This window comes from Schistocerca piceifrons, chromosome 2 (genome assembly GCF_021461385.2).
Source record: "Schistocerca piceifrons isolate TAMUIC-IGC-003096 chromosome 2, iqSchPice1.1, whole genome shotgun sequence".
NCBI lineage: Eukaryota > Metazoa > Arthropoda > Insecta > Orthoptera > Acrididae > Schistocerca > Schistocerca piceifrons.
Window position 1 is genome coordinate 123,482,572 of NC_060139.1, and position 20,286 is coordinate 123,502,857.

Genomic DNA, 20,286 nt, shown 5'->3' on the forward strand with positions numbered 1-20,286 from the left:
AGGAACATATTTTTGATCCGGGGTCAGACTATACATTATCCATCGCTAACAGATCTTTTCCACAGCTAAGTGTTCATAGAATATTGAATGTAATGTAATCTTCGATCTGCCTAACTATGCCTTTTGTCTTACGATGGGTCGAACGTCCATCCTCTTCGATCATGTTACTCGTGGAGTCGATGTTATTTGGGACATAATTCTGGTCGACCTTCCCGAAATTCACCGTTGGCGGGTGCAGTTTTGCAAACCAAGTGTAAGCAGTGTTTCGTGATTAGTAAAAGAAGAACGAAGCTATTTGAGGCTTTGTTGTAGAATTAAGTTTATATGAAAATAGTAAAAAATCATCTAGTAAAAACCTCTACTTGAAGTTTCAACATTTTAACGTACACGCTATTTTTAAACGCTCGCAACAAACAAAACTTATGAGACGGCCTTGTTTTAACAGTAACAAACGGTAAATTTTAGAACGATGGCAATGTCACATTGCAATAGCACCGTCTCGTTGTTACTCGTGAAAACTTAGAAGGTACGCTCCCTAATTAATTAAAATGGGTTTGCTGTTAAGCATTGATGCAGAGCTCGTAAGGGCGTAAAATCGTGATACGAGGGTAATCCCGGAAGTAAGGTCTCCTATTTTTTTATAAGTACATAGACCTGTTTATTTCTACAATGGTTTATATCACTTTACAGCTTGAACATTTAGCTATTTTTCGACATATTCACGATTTATGTCGATGCATTTATGTCGATGCATTTTTGTAGATGCTGTGGCAGTTTTTGTATGCCCATGTCATACCAGCTCGCCCCCATGCTGTTCAGAATGTTATGAACTGGCGTGATTGTTGCTCAGTCTCGGGTGTAAAGAGGTATGCCCAGGTTTCGTCACCCATGACAATTGAGTCCAGAAAGTTGTCCTGTTCGGCTGCAAGGCGGTGAAGAAATGCACGGGAAACATCAACTCGTTGCCGCATGCGTGGCACCCGCACACACCTTCCGGTAGTTCAATGTTTCCGTTAAAGTTCTGTGAACGGTGCTTCGGGAAACCTCAGGAACCAACGTGTAGAGATCATCCAGAGTGATCCGCCGATCTTCACTCATGCTTTGCTCAACCTTCAACACTGTCTACTCAGAAACTGGCGGTCTCCCGCTCCTTTGTTCGTCGTGAATTTGGGTCCAACATGCTGCAAACTCTCTACACCACTTACGAACATTTTTGACATCCATGCTCGACTCACCATACAGTTCCGTCGATTGGCGATGGATTTCAATTGGCGCAGTACCCTTTGTGCTCAGAAACCGAATAAGTGCGCGCAATTCGTACTTGGCGGTAACATCCAACGGGAGCTCCATTCTCAACGGCTGCCAAGCCAAGACAGCGCCTCAGCGCGGCGTGCGCATGTTTACACACAGCGCGTGAAGCACCCTTCATAACAGTATGACCAACCGCCACACAAACAGAGTTCTGTACTTATAAAAAAATAGGAGACCTTACTTTTGGGACTACCCTCTTAGTTGATCTGTCTCGTACAGTAAACTTAACATTTTTTTTTATTTTTATGCAGATTAACCCCACTTGTCATACAACAAGAAGGAAAAGAAAAAAAGTCCCTTTGATTGTTACACTAGAATGTAAATTTAAAAATGACAAATGATGCATTCGTGGAATGAGGACTATTACACAATTTGCAATAGAAGTTTTTCAACTCCTATTTGAGATGATCATCGCTATCTCTGTAAGAGATGACATTTCTATGTCTCCTTTTTCTTTCTGAGTACGCAAGCCTTATTTTACCATTCTGTATTTGTTGCGTTTCACTGTGATTGTGTTCGGGAAACAATGTCTACAGAAAAACTCTCAAACTGCAATTTTCAGATGTTTCTTGATTACATGCTTCAGCCATCAGAATCATCTAGTACGTATCGGATTTCGTACGTTATTTTTAATAGCATACATGAGACAGTTGCCTGTGATCTGACGTACTCGTGTTGCTGTTGCAGGAGGTGGCACTACCGGGACGACACGTGCCTGTACATGCTGTTCGACTACGTGTGCGGCGGGGAGCTGTTCTCGTACCTGCGGAACGCGGGCCGCTTCAGCAACAACACAGGTTGGTACTGGTACAGGTAGTCTGCCTGCAGTACGAGCCCAGCGGATGTGGCCGTGTTGACAAGGTGTCCCGGCCACCTGCCACACATTGTAACCCGGGCTCGTATTTCAGTGGTGGCGTTGTGCAGTGTAGCTGCATACATACACTCCTGGAAATGGAAAAAAGAACACATTGACACCGGTGTGTCAGACCCACCATACTTGCTCCGCACACTGCGAGAGGGCTGTACAAGCAATGATCACACGCACGGCACAGCGGACACACCAGGAACCGCGGTGTTGGCCGTCGAATGGCGCTAGCTGCGCAGCATTTGTGCACCGCCGCCGTCAGTGTCAGCCAGTTTGCCGTGGCATACGGAGCTCCATCGCAGTCTTTAACACTGGTAGCATGCCGCGACAGCGTGGACGTGAACCGTATGTGCAGTTGACGGACTTTGAGCGAGGGCGTATAGTGGCCATGCGGGAGGCCGGGTGGACGTACCGCCGAATTGCTCAACACGTGGGGCGTGAGGTCTCCACAGTACATCGATGTTGTCGCCAGTGGTCGGCGGAAGGTGCACGTGCCCGTCGACCTGGGACCGGACCGCAGCGACGCACGGATGCACGCCAAGACCGTAGGATCCTACGCAGTGCCGTAGGGGACCGCACCGCCACTTCCCAGCAAATTAGGGACACTGTTGCTCCTGGGGTATCGGCGAGGACCGTTCGCAACCGTCTCCATGAAGCTGGGCTACGGTCCCGCTCACCGTTAGGCCGTCTTCCGCTCACGCCCCAACATCGTGCAGCCCGCCTCCAGTGGTGTCGCGACAGGCGTGAATGGAGGGACAAATGGAGACGTGTCGTCTTTAGCGATGAGAGTCGCTTCTGCCTTGGTGCCAATGATGGTCGTACGCGTGTTTGGCGCCGTGCAGGTGAGCGCCACAATCAGGACTGCATACGACCGAGGCACACAGGGCCGACACCCGGCATCATGGTGTGGGGAGCGATCTCCTACACTGGCCGTACACCACTGGTGATCGTCGAGGGGACACTGAATAGTGCACGGTACATCCAAACCGTCATCGAACCCATCGTTCTACCATTCCTAGACCGGCAAGGGAACTTGCTGTTCCAACAGGACAATGTACGTCCGCATGTATCCCGTGCCACCCAACGTGCTCTAGAAGGTGTAAGTCAACTACCCTGGCCAGCAAGATCTCCGGATCTGTCCCCCATTGAGCATGTTTCGGACTGGATGAAGCGTCGTCTCACGCGGTCTGCACGTCCAGCACGAACGCTGGTCCAACTGAGGCGCCAGGTGGAAATGGCATGGCAAGCCGTTCCACAGGACTACATCCAGCATCTCTACGATCGTCTCCATGGGAGAATAGCAGCCTGCATTGCTGCGAAAGGTGGATATACACTGTACTAGTGCCGACATTGTGCATGCTCTGTTGCCTGTGTCTATGTGCCTGTGGTTCTGTCAGTGTGATCATGTGATGTATCTGACCCCAGGAATGTGTCAATAAAGTTTCCCCTTCCTGGGACAATGAATTCACGGTGTTCTTATTTCAGTTTCCAGGAGTGTATTTCTACGTCGTCCCATCTCTGTGACAGGTCGGGAATCAAGTCCTTTTCCAAGTTCCCTTTTTTTCGCCAACATCTGCACGCGAGGTCGCTAAAAGTTGCCAGTAAGGCGGTCCTGGACTGGAAGGTAGCCCTTCAGAATACTGCCAGCAAAAGAAATCTTCACCACCAATAGTTAGCTGGCAGGGGGTGGGGGGACGGTGGCGGCCTACTGTTGCTTTGACTTTGCGTCAGCCTTCGATTAAATTCCAAACTTTCCCACAGGGTTTCATCAAATAAGGACTTTAGTCACTTTTGATAGGAATCCGTCCGTCATACTGGGACGTTAAGGCCGGCAATGTCCTTGATGCTATTAAGAGTGGAACCAGCACTGGGTTTGACTCTCTCCCTTCCCTCATCATCGTACAACATAATCGTGATACCACAGTATAATCCCATCCAGTGCATACTGAGGCATGAAGGACTTGTGAATTTGGTAATAGAAAGAAGTGTGGGGAGTCAAAATAGTAGACAGTTTAAGGCCCGAGGGGCGTTCAGTAAGTAAGGTGCTGACACACACGTCCACCATGTGGGGTTCTCAAAGGTGTGTGACCGCTGGGTTTCTCGCTCCTTAAAAGCATGAAGAACAACGAAGGAACATTGTGCAGAGTTCCTTGCGTGTTACGAGGCTGTTTTTGTCGAATATCGTCACAGACGATGAAACATGGGTTAATAGCTTCGAAGCTGGAACAGAACGGCAGTCCATGGAGTGGCGCCACACCACCTGTCCTCCGAAGAAAAAGTTCAAAATTACATTCTCAACCTGTAAAGTACTGGTGACTGTCTTGTGGGACTCTGAAGGGGCTACTCTGTTTGATGTCCTCTCTCTTGTTGCAACGATAAACTCTGAAGTGTAGTTTTGTGCTACCGTCAAGAAATTGAAGAAACGACTCTGTCCGTCGCCATAAAAATGCAGTCGAACTTCTTCTCCATGACAATGCAAGACTTCGCAAAAGTCTTCCTCATCCACCCTACAGCTTGGATCTCGTACCTTCCGACTTCCATCTGTCTGACGCATTCTACTGGAAGCAACACATGGATGATGGGGAAGTTATTGATGCAGCGAGACATTGGCTCCAACGTCGACCAGTAGAGTGGCATAATGCTGGTTTACAGGCCTCCCAGTAAGACAGCGTTAAGTCTGTCGCATTGAACGGTGATTGTTTTAAAAAGGTCTTTCAGCGAAAGGTATGGTGAATAATATGGTACATTGGAATCCTGAATAAAACAAATCCGCTTTCACAAAAGAAAGTGTTGCGTTACTTATCGACCGCCCCTCGTAGTAACAGGTTCAAATAGATGCTGGCAGCGGTAGCTGTGCAGAGACAGAGATTTGGCGCAGGATACATTATTGTGGAGAGCTGCATCAAACCGAAGGGACGAGGAGGAGGAGGAGGACCCTAGCAGAATGAACAATCCCTAGGTATCTCCCAACCACCAGTGCCATGTGACTCTTTGTTTTTCGTGCGTGCTGTCTCATTGCGTTCTTTCAGTACGCAGTGCATCACAAAATTTAAACGTTGTGTTAGACATATCAAAAATTTTGCATCACCCCGGTTCCCAGTACTCCTGAAGATAGATATTGACTGTAGATATTATATGATAGACGCAGTACCTTTGACTGTTCAGAGATACCACTAAACCCGCCCAAAGATGTAAACAACCATGCATGAGCAGCGCCTATTAGACGGAGGCGGTCCGACAGCTGATCAGTTCCAGTCATTCCACCAGGAAGGAGGTACACGGCTCGTGTTGTCGGTAGTTCAACCACGCCTAGACGGCCAATAACGCGGTTCTATCGCGTCCGCATTGTTACTTTGTGCCAGGAAGGTCCACCATTGCAACCACGACACTGGGCAGCGCGGTACAGATGGGCCCAACATCATGGCGAAAGGACCGCTCAGGATTGGCATCACGTTGTCTTCACCGATGAGTGTCATATATGCCTTCAACCAGACAGTCGTCGGAGACGTGTTTGGAGGCAACCCGGTCAGACCGAGCGCCTTAGACGCACTGTCCGGCGAGTGTAGCCGGGTGGTGGTTCCCTGCTGTTTTGGGGTGGCATTATGTGGGGCCGACGTACGCCGCTGGTGGTCATGGAAGACGCTGTAACGGCTGTACGATACGTGAATGCCATCCTCCGACCGATAGTGTAATCATATCGGCAGCAAATTGGCGAGGCATTCGTCTTCAAGAACGACAATTCGCGCCCCCATGCTGCATATCTTGTGAATGAGTTCTTCAGGATAATGACATCGCTCGACTAGAGTGGCCAGCATGTTCTCCAGACATGAAACCCAACGAACATGCCTGGTATAGGCTGAAAATGGCTGTTTACGGACGACGTGACCCACCTACCACTCTGACGGATCTACGCCGAATTGCCGTTGAGGAGTGGGACAATCTGGATCAACAGTGTATTGATGAGCTTGTGGGTAGTATGCCACGACGAATACAGGTATGCATCAATGCAAGAGGACGTGCTACTGGTAGAGGTACCGGTGTGTACAGCAATCTGGACCACCACCTCTGAAGGTCTCGCTGTGTGGTGGTACAATATGCAATGTGTGGTTTTCATGAGCAATACAAAGGGCGGAAATGATGTTTATGTTGGCCTCTATTTCAATTTTCTGTACAGGTTCGGGACCTCTCGGAACCGAGGTGATGTAAAACTTTTTTGATGTGTGTTCCTTTTGTGTCTTAGGTTATGCAGCTGTAGCTTACATATGATTGCGCAAAGTCTTCATTAATCGGACCTACATGTCCTATACGGCCACAGAACTGGCGATCAATTAGGCAAATGGAATTCTGCTACCTGGTAAGTAAAATTACCCAAGGAGGCCACGAAAAGATTACACAGGCAAAGAGAAGTTATCGGTACAGAATAATAGCCTTAATCTGAGAAGAAAAGACACGGCAGGAGCCGAAGAACGCATTTGTTTAACGATAGCCCGAACTCACTTAACATATCCCTCTCTCTCTCTCTCTCTCTCTCTCTCTCTCTCTTTGTTTCGAGGTAGTAAATTATTTTCTACGATATGGTTCCATTTGAAATTCTTTGTAATCATAAACTGTAGATATCTAGTTGAATTGTCAGCCTTGAGGTTTGTGTTATTAATAGTGTAACTTAAATTTAACAGTTTGTTCTAGTACTCATGTGGAGGGCGTCACACTTTCTATTGTTTATGGTCAGAAGTCACTTTTTGCTACATGCAAATTTCTTGTCTAAATGATTTTGCAATTCGTTTCAGTCTTGTGATGACTTTACTAGACGGTGATCATCATCTGCAAGTAATCTAAGAGGGCTTCTCAGCGTGTTTCCTCAATAGTTTTTGTAGATTAAGATTTTTGGATAGTATAGCTCGGTGTCGGATACATAGTTAGACAGAGCACCTTGTGTTGGTGCTAATAAGGCGAGTACACCGTTCGTTTGTTACCTATTTTTAAGAGCTTCAAACAGGAGTGACTGCAGTAATGGATAGGAACTGTGATTGCTGTGCACATATGCGAGCTGAGTTGGCGACCATTTCCTCACAGCTCCGTACTGCGTTGGCTTCCATCACACAGCTTGAGGCTGCTGCCAAGGGTCATCACTGTAGGGAGTCGGACGCAGGAATGCGAGAGACGTCGAGCACGTCCCATGTGTCCCCCGATCGGTCCACTGCTATGGCCGCCCCAGGTACTTCGTGCACTTAAGTTGACCCCCTTACCCGTGGTCGAGTGGGAGGTCATTCCAATGTCTTGACAGGCAGCGAAAAACTTTGTGGGGCCAATCGTAGGGCCTCCCCAGTTCGTTATCTGTGGCTGACGATGCCTCTGAGCCGGATGCAGTCGTCCACCCTGTTCCAGAGGAAGCTTCTCGGCCCGCAAGGTCTGGGCATTCACAGAGGGTGGGTTTGCTCGTAGTTGGGAGCTCCAGCGTTTGGCACGTAATGGGGCCCCTTAGGAACCAGGCTGCCACGGAGGCCAGTGTGCACTCAGTGTGCATACGTGGGGAGTCATTCCGGATGTGCAAAGGGTGCTTCCGGTTGCCATGAAGAGTACAGGATGCGGCCAACTACAGGTGGTGGCTCATGTCGGTACCAATGACGTGTGTCGCTTTGGATCGGAGGAGATTCTCTCTGGTTTCGGGCGGCTAGCGGAAATGGTAAAGACTGCCAGTCTTGCTTGCGGGATTAAGGCGGAGCTCACCATCTGCAGCATCGTCGATAGAACCGACTGTGGTCTTTTGGTGCAGAGCCGAGTGGAGGGTCTGAATCAGAGGCTCAGGCGGTTTTGTGACCGTGTAGGCTGCAGATTTCAGAGTTCCGCTTAATAGGTCAGGAGTATCCACTATACACAGGAAGAGACTACATGGGTAGCGGGGGCTATGTGAAAGGGACTGGGCGGTTTTTTAGGTGAGGTGGTCTCAGGGAACCATAAAAAGAGTGTCCGTCTAAAAGGGAGCAGGTAAAACGCAGTAAGATAGCTGTAGAAACGATTGGTATTGTAGTCATAAATTATCGTAGCTGTGTTGAGAAAGAACCAGAGCTCAAGCCCTAATATAAAGCACTGAAGCTGAAATAGTTACAGGTACAGAAAGTTGGCTAAAGCCGGAAATATGTTCAGCCGAAATTTTTTCAAACGATTTAATAGTGTTCAAAAAGGATAGATAAAATGCAGTTGGTAGTGGAGTATTTATTGCTGTCAATACTTTACACTCGGACTAAACTGTTAATTGGATCGTTTTACCGACCCACCGACTCAGAAGATATAGTTTCTGAACAGTTCAAAGAAAACTTGAGTTTGATTTCAAATAGGTATCCCACAATTATAGTCGGTGGCGACTTCAATCTACTATCGACATTATGGAACAATTATACGTTTAAAGGCGGCGGAAGGCTTAAAACATAATCCGAAATTGTACTGAATGCATCCCAGAAAATTATTTTGAAAAATTACTTCGTGAGCCCACTCGAAGCATAAATGGTTGCGAAAGCATACTTGATCTCTTAGCAACAAATAATCCAGGACAAATAGTGAGTATCGTGACGAATATAGGGATAGGCGACCACTAGACAGTTACTGCTAGGCTGAATACCGTAACACCTACAACCATCAGAAAGAAACGTAAAGTATATCTATTTAAGAACAGCTGATAAAAATGCTCTTAACGTCTTTTTGAGCGACAGTCTTCACTCTTTCCGATCTAATCATGTAAGTGTAGAAAAGTTGTTGAATGATTTCAAAGAGATAGTATCGACAGCAACCAATAAATCAATAAGTGAGGGTACTGATCCCCCATGGTTCACAAAACGGGTCATATTGCTGTTGCAAAAGCAGCGAAAACAGCATGCCAAATTTAAAAGAACGCAAAATCCCCAAGACTGGCAAAGTTTTGCAGAAGCTCGAAATATAGGGTGTACTTCACTGCGAGATGCTTTTAATAATTTCCATAACGAAATTATGCCTCGAAATTCTGTCAAAAAACCCAAAGAGATTCTGGTCATACATAAAGCACACCAGTGACAAGACGCAATCAATGCCTTCACTGCGAGATAACAACGGTGCAGTCACTGATGACAGTGCCACTAAAACAGAGTTATTAAACACGGTTTTCCGAAACTCTTTCACCAAAGAAAACGAAATAAATATTCCTGAATTCGTGAAGAAGAACAACTGCCGAGATGAGAAATGTAGAAATAGATATCAGTGTAACAAGGAGCTTAAATCACTTAATAAAAGCAAGGCCTCCGGTGCAGATTGTATACCAGTCAGGTTCCTCTCAGAGTATGCTGATACAGTAGCTCCATATTTAGCAATTATATACAACCTCTCGCTCACAGAAAGATCCGTACGTAAAGACTGGAAAATTGCTCAAGTCAAACCAATATCCAAAAAGAGAAGTAGGAGTAATCCGCTGAATTACACGTCCATATCACTAACGTCGATATGCAGTAGGGTTTTGGAACATATATTGTATTGGAACAACATGAAGTACCTCGAAGAAAAAGATTTATTGCAACGTAGTCAGCACGAATTCAGAAAATATCGTTCTTGCGAAACACAACTAGCTCTTCATACTCATGAAGTGATGAGATGAGAGTAGTGTTTAACGTCCCGTCGACAACGAGGTCATTAGAGACGGAGCGCAAGCTCGGGAGAGGGAAGGGTAGGGAAGGAAATCGGCCGTGCCCTTTCAAAGGGACCATCCCGGCATTTGCCTGAAGCGATTTAGGGAAATCACGGAAAACCTAAATCAGGATGGCCGGAGACGGGATTGAACCGTCGTCCTCCCGAATGCGAGTCCAGTGTATACTCATGAAGTAATGAGTGCTATCGACAGGGGATGTCACATTGATTCCATATTTTTAGATTTCCAGAAGGCTTTCGACACCGTTCCTCACAAGCGTCTTCTAAGCAAACTGCGTGCCTATGGAATATCGCCTCAGTTTTGCAGCTGGATTCGTGATTTCCTGTCAGAAAGCTCACAGTTCGTAGTAATAGACGGAAAGTCATCGAGTAAAACAGAAGTAATATTCGGCGTTCCCCAAGGAAGTGTTACAGGCCCTCTGTTGTTCCTGATCTATATTAACGACACAGGAGACATCTGACTAGCCGTCTTAGATTGTTTGCAGATGACGCTGTCATTTACCATGTTGTAAAGTCATCACATGACCAAAACGAATTGCAAAATGATTTATATAAGATACCTGTATGGTGCAAAAAGTGGCAATTGACCCTAAATAAAGAAAAGTGTGAAGTTATTCACATGAGTACTAAAAGAACTCCACTAAATTTTGATTACGCGATAAGTCACACAAATCAGAAGGAAGTAAATTGAGCTAAATAGTTAGGGATTACAATTACTCTAAATTGGAACGATCACATAGATAATGTTGTGGGTATAACAAAGAAAAGACTTCGATTAATTGGCAGAACACTTAGGAGGTGCAACAGGTGTACTAAATAGACTGCTTACACCACGCTTGTCCGCCCTATTCTGGAGTATCGCTGTGCGATGTGGGATCTGCATCAGGTGGGACTGACGGATGACATCGAAAAAGTACAAAGAAGGGCGGCTCGTTTTGTATTATCGCGAAATAGGGGAGATAGTGTCACAGACATGATACGTGAACTGGAGTGGCAATCATGAAAATAAAGGCGTTTTCCGTTGCGACGGGATCTTCCATTGAAATTTCAATCACCAGTTTTCTCCTCGGATTGCGAAAACATTCTGTTGGCACCCACCCACATAGGGAGAAATGATCATCAGATAAAATAAGAGAAATCAGGGCTCGCACAGAAAAATTTAAGTGCTCGTTTCTCCCGCGCGCCGTTAGAGGGTGGAACGGTAGAGAGACAGCTTGAAGATGGTTCACTGAACCCCTCTGCCAGGCACTTTATCGTGAGTAGCAGAGTAATCACGTAGATGTAGAGAACAGCAGAAGGCCAGAAACATTTCCCATGGGAACCCCGTATATCACTTAGGTTCGCTTGATGACTTACCGTCAAGTACTGCGAACTGTAACCTTTCTTATAGGAAATCATGAATCAACTCGCACAGATGAGACGTTACTCCACAGGCACACAAATTGATTAGAAACAGCTTCCAAGGAACGGTTGCAATAGCCTTCAGAAAATTTAGAAATACGAAACTAATTTCAGGTCCCCAGTCAGTAACACAAACTGTGATACAGTGGCAGTTGTGTGTCTCAGGAATGATATTTTCTAAATCTGAGCTGGCTGCGCGGCAGTAGGTAGTTTTCGTGGAGGTATTTCATAATATATATATATATATATATAGTTCCAAAATCCTTCTACAAATCGATGTCAATGATATGGATCTATAATCCAGCGGATTACTTCTATTTCCGTTCCTTCGTATTGGTGTGACCAGTTTAACTTTCGAATCTTCAGGTACGTATCATTCGTCTTCCGAGCGGATGTATAAAACTGCTAAAAATTAAGCCACCTTTATTGACCAAAGTTGCTCAGGTACACCAACGGTATCTACTTCCAAATTACTCATGATGGCAGCTGTTCTTTATTCTAATTCTGGAATATTTACTGTACCTTATTTGGCGAAAGACTTTCGGAAAATCATGTTTAAAAGCCCTACTTCAGTGACTACCGTTGGTAACATTGCAGACCATTATGCAGTTAATGTGTCTTGTCGCTGCGATAGATAACATACGATCAGGAGCTCTTTGGATTTCCTGTCAGATTTCGAGGCGGTGTATTGTTGTGGAAACTACGAAAAAGCGTCTCGCGCGAAATTTCGAGCATCTGAAAACCGTTCCAATCTCTGAGAGGATTTAGGTTTTGTTGTGGACTGGCAAGACAGCCAATCCACTATGATAGGAAGCCGAAAGGCACGCGTTTAAGCTCACGTAGGCTGGCGTGAGGTCTGGAACAGGACAAAGTAATTATACATAGCAAAAAACGTACGTATCTTCTGGAACACTTAACTTTAATCCATTATTGGTGAACATCGCTCTTGACGGTACATGTTTTATAGCATCAATAGTGACTGGTAATGGCGCCTTGCTAGGTCGTAGCAAATGACGTAGCTGAAGGCTATGCTAACTATCGTCTCGGCAAATGAGAGCGTAATTTGTCAGTGAACCATCGCTAGCAAAGTCGGCTGTACAACTGGGGCGAGTGCTAGGAAGTCTCTCTAGACCTGCCGTTTGGCGGCGCTCAGTCTGCAATCACTGATAGTGGCGACACGCGGGTCCGATGTATACTAACGGACCGCGGCCGATTTTAAGGCTACCACCTAGCAAGTGTGGTCTCTGGCGGTGACACCACAGGTTTTCCGGGATGTCCCTAAATCTTTCCAGGTAAATTCCAAGGATGGTTCCTTTCACAGGTCACGGCCGATTTCATTCCCCATCCCTGACACAGTCAGAGCCTGTGCTGCGTCTCTGATGATAGCGCTGTCGACGGGACGTCAAACCCAATCTTCTTTTCTTCCTTTGGGATCTGATTCGTCTGTTATTAAATAGTTTGGTATAAAACTGTTTCCGTCAACACTATTTCTTTGAGTCCAAGCCATATTTGGAGATGCTTACGTGTTAGAAAGGAATGGAGACCGTCTTTTAGGAAGGTGTCAAGTGTGTTTGTATCTGCTTTTCCCTAGGTCGCAGTCTTCCCACTAATACGATACAAACTTTACGACCTGATGCTTTCTGCACGGCCGTAACTTGCACGACTAAGTGGACTACGCCTTTCAGTACAGACTAACCATTTCGCGTCCACGTCTCCACTCTTAAACACCTGACCTGTTGTGCAGCGGAAAATAAGCATTAATGACTTGATCTTGCCACATGTGCTTGGATGTACTACCCAACAAAAAATATACGACTTGTAATAGCTATAATTACTAGTCCGCAAATGACGTAAATATGATGATGTAATATTGTTCAGTACACCGTCGTCAGTCACCAAGAGAAATGTCAGCACTTACACCCGTAAGTGCATTCGGATGTTAACGTAATAAATATGGCTACAAGGACCTTGCGGTCGCTAATATCAATATTCTTCATGACACGCTCTATTGTGGGATCGTTTGCCGTGCAAGCTACTGAACCAATTTCTGAAAATAACGTTCGGAGAGAGCATTTAGTAAAATTTCGGACGATGTTTTAGCCTTCCACCAACAGTTATTGTGATTGTCTGGTACCTATTCGAAATGGGACACACATCTTCCTTCAACCTTTCTCCAGCTACATCATCCGAGTCAGGAGGGGGGGGGGGGGGGGGGCGTAAAAGGTGATAATTATTAATTTTAAACGGGTTAAATGAAAATGAAGGCTAGATCGAGGTGCGTGTGATAAATTTCTTCCAAATTGCTTTCCATCAAAAACACATTGCTAAATCAACATTTTTTTCAGTGAATCCAACAAAAAACGCATCAGCGTTCATACACAGGAAACTCTCATCTAATTATGGTGATATTAGAATTTAAATCCAGATACAGTTTTAAGCAGTTACATAGTTACTTCTTCACAATTTTCTCGGTAGATACAAGACGCAAGCTAAAATAATTTTAGGGAAAGCAACTTAACAGTCCTAACCTTTTTAATAAATCAGTATGTTTGAAACTCATAATCTATAAACTACCTAGTATCCGTGGATGGAAAATACGTTCAGAGTTGGCACAAATTTAAGCCCCGTTGTCGGGCATAACCTCCACGCATACTGCCTTACAGCTACTTCAATTTCAGCACAGGGTAAGTACCGGGCTCCGCGAGCTACAGTAACAAACACACCACCATCAGCTGAATTTAGCGTGTCCGTTCTGAACGCCGTTCCGTGTTAGGTTAGTGTATAAGTTCGTAGCGTTTTTGTGTTGCGTGTTTGTATTCCAGTTGTTATGGGTTTGTTTATCGATTATCATTTAGCTCACTGTTGATATTTGAGTTTACATATTGTTTTTTTCTATCGTTTAGAGGTAGTGAACGGCGCTGTGGGTGCTACAAAATGGACCAAATGGATAAATCGGAACATTTCCGACGTACTCTTCCTTTTGACTTCAGCAGAAGGTTGACAGCAGCGGAGGTAGCCAGAAACATTGGCGCCGTGGTTGGGAATAATTCCATTGGCAAAAAAATAGTTTTCCCATTTAAGGAGGATCGTTTTGACTTTAGTGACTCCCCAGGTTCAAGAAGACTTTCGGGTTTGTCGAAGATTACTTCACAATGATCCAAGTCGGTGTTGTCGAGAAGTGGAAAATGTGATGAACTGTGAACATTGCATAATCGTGGGACATCTGGACGCAGTGAAGAAAGTCCACAAATCAGGTATATAGTTACCGAATGCTCTAAGCCAAAATCACAAGTCCGCGAGTGACCATATGCGCTTAGCTGTTTGCTCTTCATTAATTGGCTCGTGAACATCACCGTCCCTACTGTGTATCATTTCTAGTCACGAGAAATGGTGTTACGCAAACATATGAAAAAGAAAGGAATGGTTGAGACCAAACGAAGCATCAGCTCCCCGCATAAAGATTTGTCCGTATCCACAAAAGATAATGTTATGCATCTGGTGGAACAGCGGAGGTTTGGTGTACTACGAATTGCTCCCACGAGGCGTAACCATCACTGTTGACATTTATTGTCAACAACTGAGACGTATCGCAGACGCAGTCCAAGAACAACGACCAGGAAGACAGCTTGAAGTAATGCTACTCAACGATAACACCCACCCGCATTCCGCAAGACTGACGAAAACCACTTTACAGGAGTTGTATTGGGAGGTCATTCCGTACCCACCCTAATCATCTGATCTTGCGCTCTCTGATTTCTCACCTTTTTCCGTTCTCTATCGAATAATCTCCAAGGAACTTGCTTTTCAGATGAAAATGCGCTCCCAACATGGCTCGAAGAGTTCTTCACCTCAAAGCCACGTGATTTCTACAGTCGCGGAATCGAAAACTTACTCCAGCGTCGGCAGAACGTTGTGAATGGTGAAGGAGAATATTATTGATAATTAAAGTCTCTGTTAAGAGTGTCTGTTGTTTATTGAACTTAGGGAAAAACGCCGTGAACCTGTACACCAACCCAATACTTCGGTAGACAAATCGGGTGAACGTATCTCGTCCTTCAGGTATCACGGCCAATAGCAATTTGTGCTTCATTGTTTTCAGTGAGCGCTTAGAATTCTTCTTTCTATCCTACTTTTTTTCACAAAACGATGACAATTTACAGCTGTAATAACGAAGTTTCCTAAATCAACCACCACCACACCGTGTTTTTCCTGCTGACTTAAAGACTATGTCCCTGTTGATACTGTCCAGAGACCCTCTAACCTAAAGAGCCATTCTGTCCACTACACACAGTTCCCATTAGCCACCTAACCGCCTGCTTAGACGGATGTGTCTTTATACTGCTAATGTTCCCGAGACTGGAGTATGAAACGAATCGTTTTTCCGTCTGTTTTGGCAGCCAACTTCTACACGGCGGAGATCGTGTTGGCGCTGGAGTACCTGCACAGCCAGTCGGTAGTGTACAGGGACCTCAAGCCGGAGAACCTGCTGCTCGACAGGGACGGCCACCTCAAGATCACAGACTTCGGTTTCGCGAAGAAACTCACCGACAGGTAAGCTGGCAACTCGCTGACTTCTCAGTGACCACAGCACGGAGACAGGAAAGACGTGGAGTCGACAAAGTACTGCTATCATTCCAAATAAGCATAACTATGAAACTGTTAGAGATAGAGCTTCCTGTTTTATTGGAAAAGTGTAGCAGCTCTCAGTTTTTCTCCCGTTATGGCAGAATTTTAATGGGTGCCCCATTCGTTACTTCTAGAACATAAAGGAGGTAATAGAGATTTGCCCATGTGGGGGTCAGCATAGCAGCATCATCAGTTCTCGTGGGTTTATTCATCCGTGCACGTAGGTTAGCAGTGTCACTGATCGGTGTTGTGTGCACGCGAGCCTTCACGTAACCCAACAAAAAGAAGCTTAATGGCGTGACGTCGAGAGTGCAAGGTTCATGCAGTGGGACCGTGACAACCCATCCACCGCCATGTTCTGAACGGAAGTACTTCAATACTGAAATGCAGTACCTAATAGTAGGAAAAGACATCACATATCGCCGAAGAAAGAGTAAAAGCTCAGATTGGCCAATACATAAAAAAAAGATAAATGCAGATTAAGAGGAGGCAAAGGACCGAGATTGAGTAACACTATGTCTTTCGGAAACGGGTGAAGTAAACGTAAAAAATACATAGTTTCAAAAAGTGTACACCTATTGCAAAGAATTAAATTGTCAAAACTGTCTATCGCTGCGCCAGTGCTCAGTTATTGGGGGAACGAATGCTTTGTCCGGTTTTTATTCATTGCCGATTGATGTCGGTTGTCTTGCGTTTGTGTCAATACCGTCACATGTTAGAACACGGCTACTCACCAGAGAAATCATTGTGTGTTCTCGAGTTTGCGAAGTGTAATTCCGTGATTACACTGTAAAGTCGTTTCAGGTTGAGTTGCCAAACTGATCCACCGAGTGGTATCGACAGTTTGTAAACAGAGGGTGTGTGTGTGTGTGTGTGTGTGTGTGTAAAGAAGAGAGTCCTGGCCGCTCTCTTGTTTCCGACGAAAATGTCGCACGAATTGAAACCGCTTTCCAACGTAGTCCAACAAAATCATCTTGTCATGCCAGTCGAGAGTTACAGCTGCCTACAGCAGCAATTTGTCGGGTTTCGAGACGTCGGTTGATTATTAAACCTTAAAAGATGCTACACGATCTACGTCTTGACGACAAACACATACGTTTGCCATTTTCTGATGAGCTTCAGAATAGTATTGACAGTGATAATACTTTCGCACAACGAGTCGTTTTCGTTTATGAAGCGACTTTCCACCTTAGTGGCAAAGTAAAGAAAAACAACGTTAGAATTTAAAGCCTACAGAATCCACATGCACACACTGAACATGTGAAAGATTCACCCCATGTGCGTGTTTCGTGGGCTATCCCACTCAACTATTAACAGCCGTTCTTTGATAGAAGTACCGTTAGCAGGCAGCAGTATCTTGCTATGTTACAAAACTGTTGTTTCCAAGACTGAACGAGGATAACTTCATTCGACAAGATGGGGGTTCCCGCTCACAGGAGTCGACAAGTTTGCGAATATCTGAATGAAACTCTACCGAGCCCTTGCATTTGTCGTCAAACAGACGGCGACGTAGCATTTCTCAGATGGCCTCTACGGTACGGGATTTGACGCCCTGTTACTTCTTCCTGTGGGGTTTCATTAAGGTAAACGTTTGTGCAACAATACCACAAAACCAAGAAGAGTTGTAGAACCGAATCCGTACTGCTGTAAGATCAGTGACGAATATGCTTACTCGAGTGTGGGAGGAATTTGAGTATCGATGTGATGCTGTTCGTGTCGCTGGTGGGCATATTGAAGATCTGCAATCTAAAGTTGAGAGACTCCTAAATATGTGTCCCAGCTTTCACAGTCTTATGTCTTCCATAATTTTTTAGTTTAATATATGCGAACGAAATACATATATTCTTTTTGAAACACCCTGTATTTCAGGAATAGATTCCCATATTACTATGACGGTCAAAAAATGATAAACCGAAGGGATGAAAGTTTGGTTTTAAATTTATACGAAACGTTGAGAATAGAAATTGATACTAACGAAATTTAGAAGATGTATTATACAGGGCTGTTTAATTTTGTTGCTAAAACATAGTGAAAAAATAATGAAGATTATCAAAACAGGGAAAACGGAGTTAACAAGTAAGGACTTCAAAATAAATTTTACTGCCCAAATAGAAAAGCCCAACTAATTTTAGCACCTCATTTCGTAATCCGATTCCCTCAGCATCACCTAATCTGCTTCGACTCAATTCCGTTCCTCTTGTTTTACTTTTATAGTTGCTCATTTCACAATTTCTTTCCAAGGCACTATCCATTCCGTTCAGCTGCTTTACCAAGTTTTTTGCCGTCTCTGACAGAATTACAGTGTCATCGGCAAACGTCAAAGTTTTTATTTCTTCACACTCAACTTTGATTCACTTCCAGGATTTTTCCTTGGACTCCTTCACTGCTTGCTCAGCGTACAGATTAACATTGGAGATATGTTACAAACGTGAACTGTACTGACTGTTCATTGACTGCGTGATTTTTGTTAATTCTTGTTCGTCACACAATTCCGTATCATGTGGCACCCAAACAACTGCTTAAGAAGAAAGCACCTTTCCTACAATGTTTACAAGGTACATGCTGCAGAGTGATTTTTATATTAAACCAAGAGCGTGTCAGGGTAAGATAATAGCCCAGACAAGATACGTCCAACAGAAGTGATGCTGGTAGGCAGTGCTAGTTGCCACCCGTACACTCCTACATTGCTTCAACACACCAAGTTACTTCCTACAGTGTCGATACAAATGAAAATGCTCTCCTGTGCTACAATACTATCATTGAGATGAAGCTACATATATTACAAATCCTAAGGAATTTCCTCAGTCACATATGTCTTATAAACTAGAGGAGATAATTTTGTTTTTGCTGACTCTGCGTAGGATGTCAGTAATTTTGAGAAAATGTCACCTCCTCGACTAGCCTTATTTTCAGTATTTCAGTGCTCTGTCAAATTATTCTCGCAGTGTCATATCTCCCATCTCACCTCCATCTTCTTCCTCTATTTCTATAAAATTATTCTTAAGTTTATTTCCCTTATGTGGATACACTGTATATTCCTTCCACCTTTCAGCTCGCACTTCTTGGCTTAGTACTGGTTTTTCATTTGCGATCTCTTGATATTCAGACACTTGCTTCTCTTCTCCCCGAAGGTATCCTTAATTTTCCTATAGGTTGCATCTATCTTTCTCATAGCTGCCCATTCATCTACTGCCTGAAATTTGTTTTCTAGCCATTCTTCGGAAGCCATTTTGCACTTTATGTCACTCATTTTCTACATGGATGTATTCACATTATCTGTAACTAAAATTGGCCTGGTAGTAAATTGTGTAACCTAGCATGGCGTTGCTTACGAGGAGAAAACTGCAAGTGCTATCACTCGACTTCCCAAGAACTGCGCTCACTAAAGAGGGGTCAAAATAAGCGAACACGTGTCTCGGCGTACCCATAGGTACTCGACCGTTTCTGAAAAACGTCGGTCAAAGTTTTCCATGTATTCTCGAAGTACTTGATGTGCCTTTCAACGCGCGATATCCACAGACGAAATGATGCGTCAGTGGTTAGCGTCATGGATTCTTAATTTTATTTAATTTGAAACCCTATTCTTTTTTACTTTTGTTTTCGATAACTATCTATGTCCGTCGGAGGTTATGACACGAATCTTTCTTATTAACTTACGGGATACAAGGGTTTCATATTAATTGTAAAATTACAACTGGATTACACTCTCTCTCTCTCTCTCTCTCTCTCTCTCTCTCTCTCTCTCGTCGAGGGGTTGTCATCTTTTTAAATTTTCGTATTCTGATGTTTCATTCGCATATGAAATTTTACATTAATTCTTACATTTTATTCATATGTTTAGTCTTCAGGAAGATTTGATGCATTCTCTTGGATGATCTATAAACACAGATATTCCGAACAACATGAAGTCGGATTTGCCACAGTCACGTTTCTGCGTATGGATCTAACTCTAGAAAAAAATGGTTCAAATGGCTCTGAGCACTATGCGACTTAACTTATGAGGTCATCAGTCGCCTAGAACTTAGAACTACTTAAACCTAACTAACCTAAGGACATCACACACATCCATGCCCGAGGCAGGATTCGAACCTGCGACCGTAGCGGTCGCTCGGTTCCAGACTGTAGCGCCTAGAACCGCACGGCCACTCCGGCCGGCTCTAACTCAAGAAAAAAAAACGTCATTAACAATGGTGAAGATTTCCTGCGTTGGCAATAATTTCGCGGCAAACGACGCATAACTGATCACTTTTCCGCAAAATGGCCCTTGCAGTTGATTCGGAATCATCAAGATACACTATGGAATTTCACCTAAAATAATATCAGATAATTTGCTCTCCTCTTTTCTTAAAGTTCATTCATCTGAGGTACAGTTAGTAGACTAGTAACGACGACGTCATATCAATATACACCGGAAA

At 44.5% G+C, this 20,286-nt stretch overlaps 1 protein-coding gene across 1 annotated transcript in view; it reads left to right on the forward strand.

Annotated features, from left to right (window-relative positions):
- Positions 1-20,286, forward strand: part of LOC124776414 (cAMP-dependent protein kinase catalytic subunit 3-like) — a 303,144-nt gene that overhangs the window by 275,765 nt on the left and 7,093 nt on the right. The window contains exons 3-4 of the mRNA XM_047251402.1: positions 1,999-2,108; positions 15,643-15,796. Of these exons, the coding sequence (XP_047107358.1) occupies positions 1,999-2,108; positions 15,643-15,796 (264 nt within the window). The remainder of the gene's footprint in view (positions 1-1,998; positions 2,109-15,642; positions 15,797-20,286) is intronic.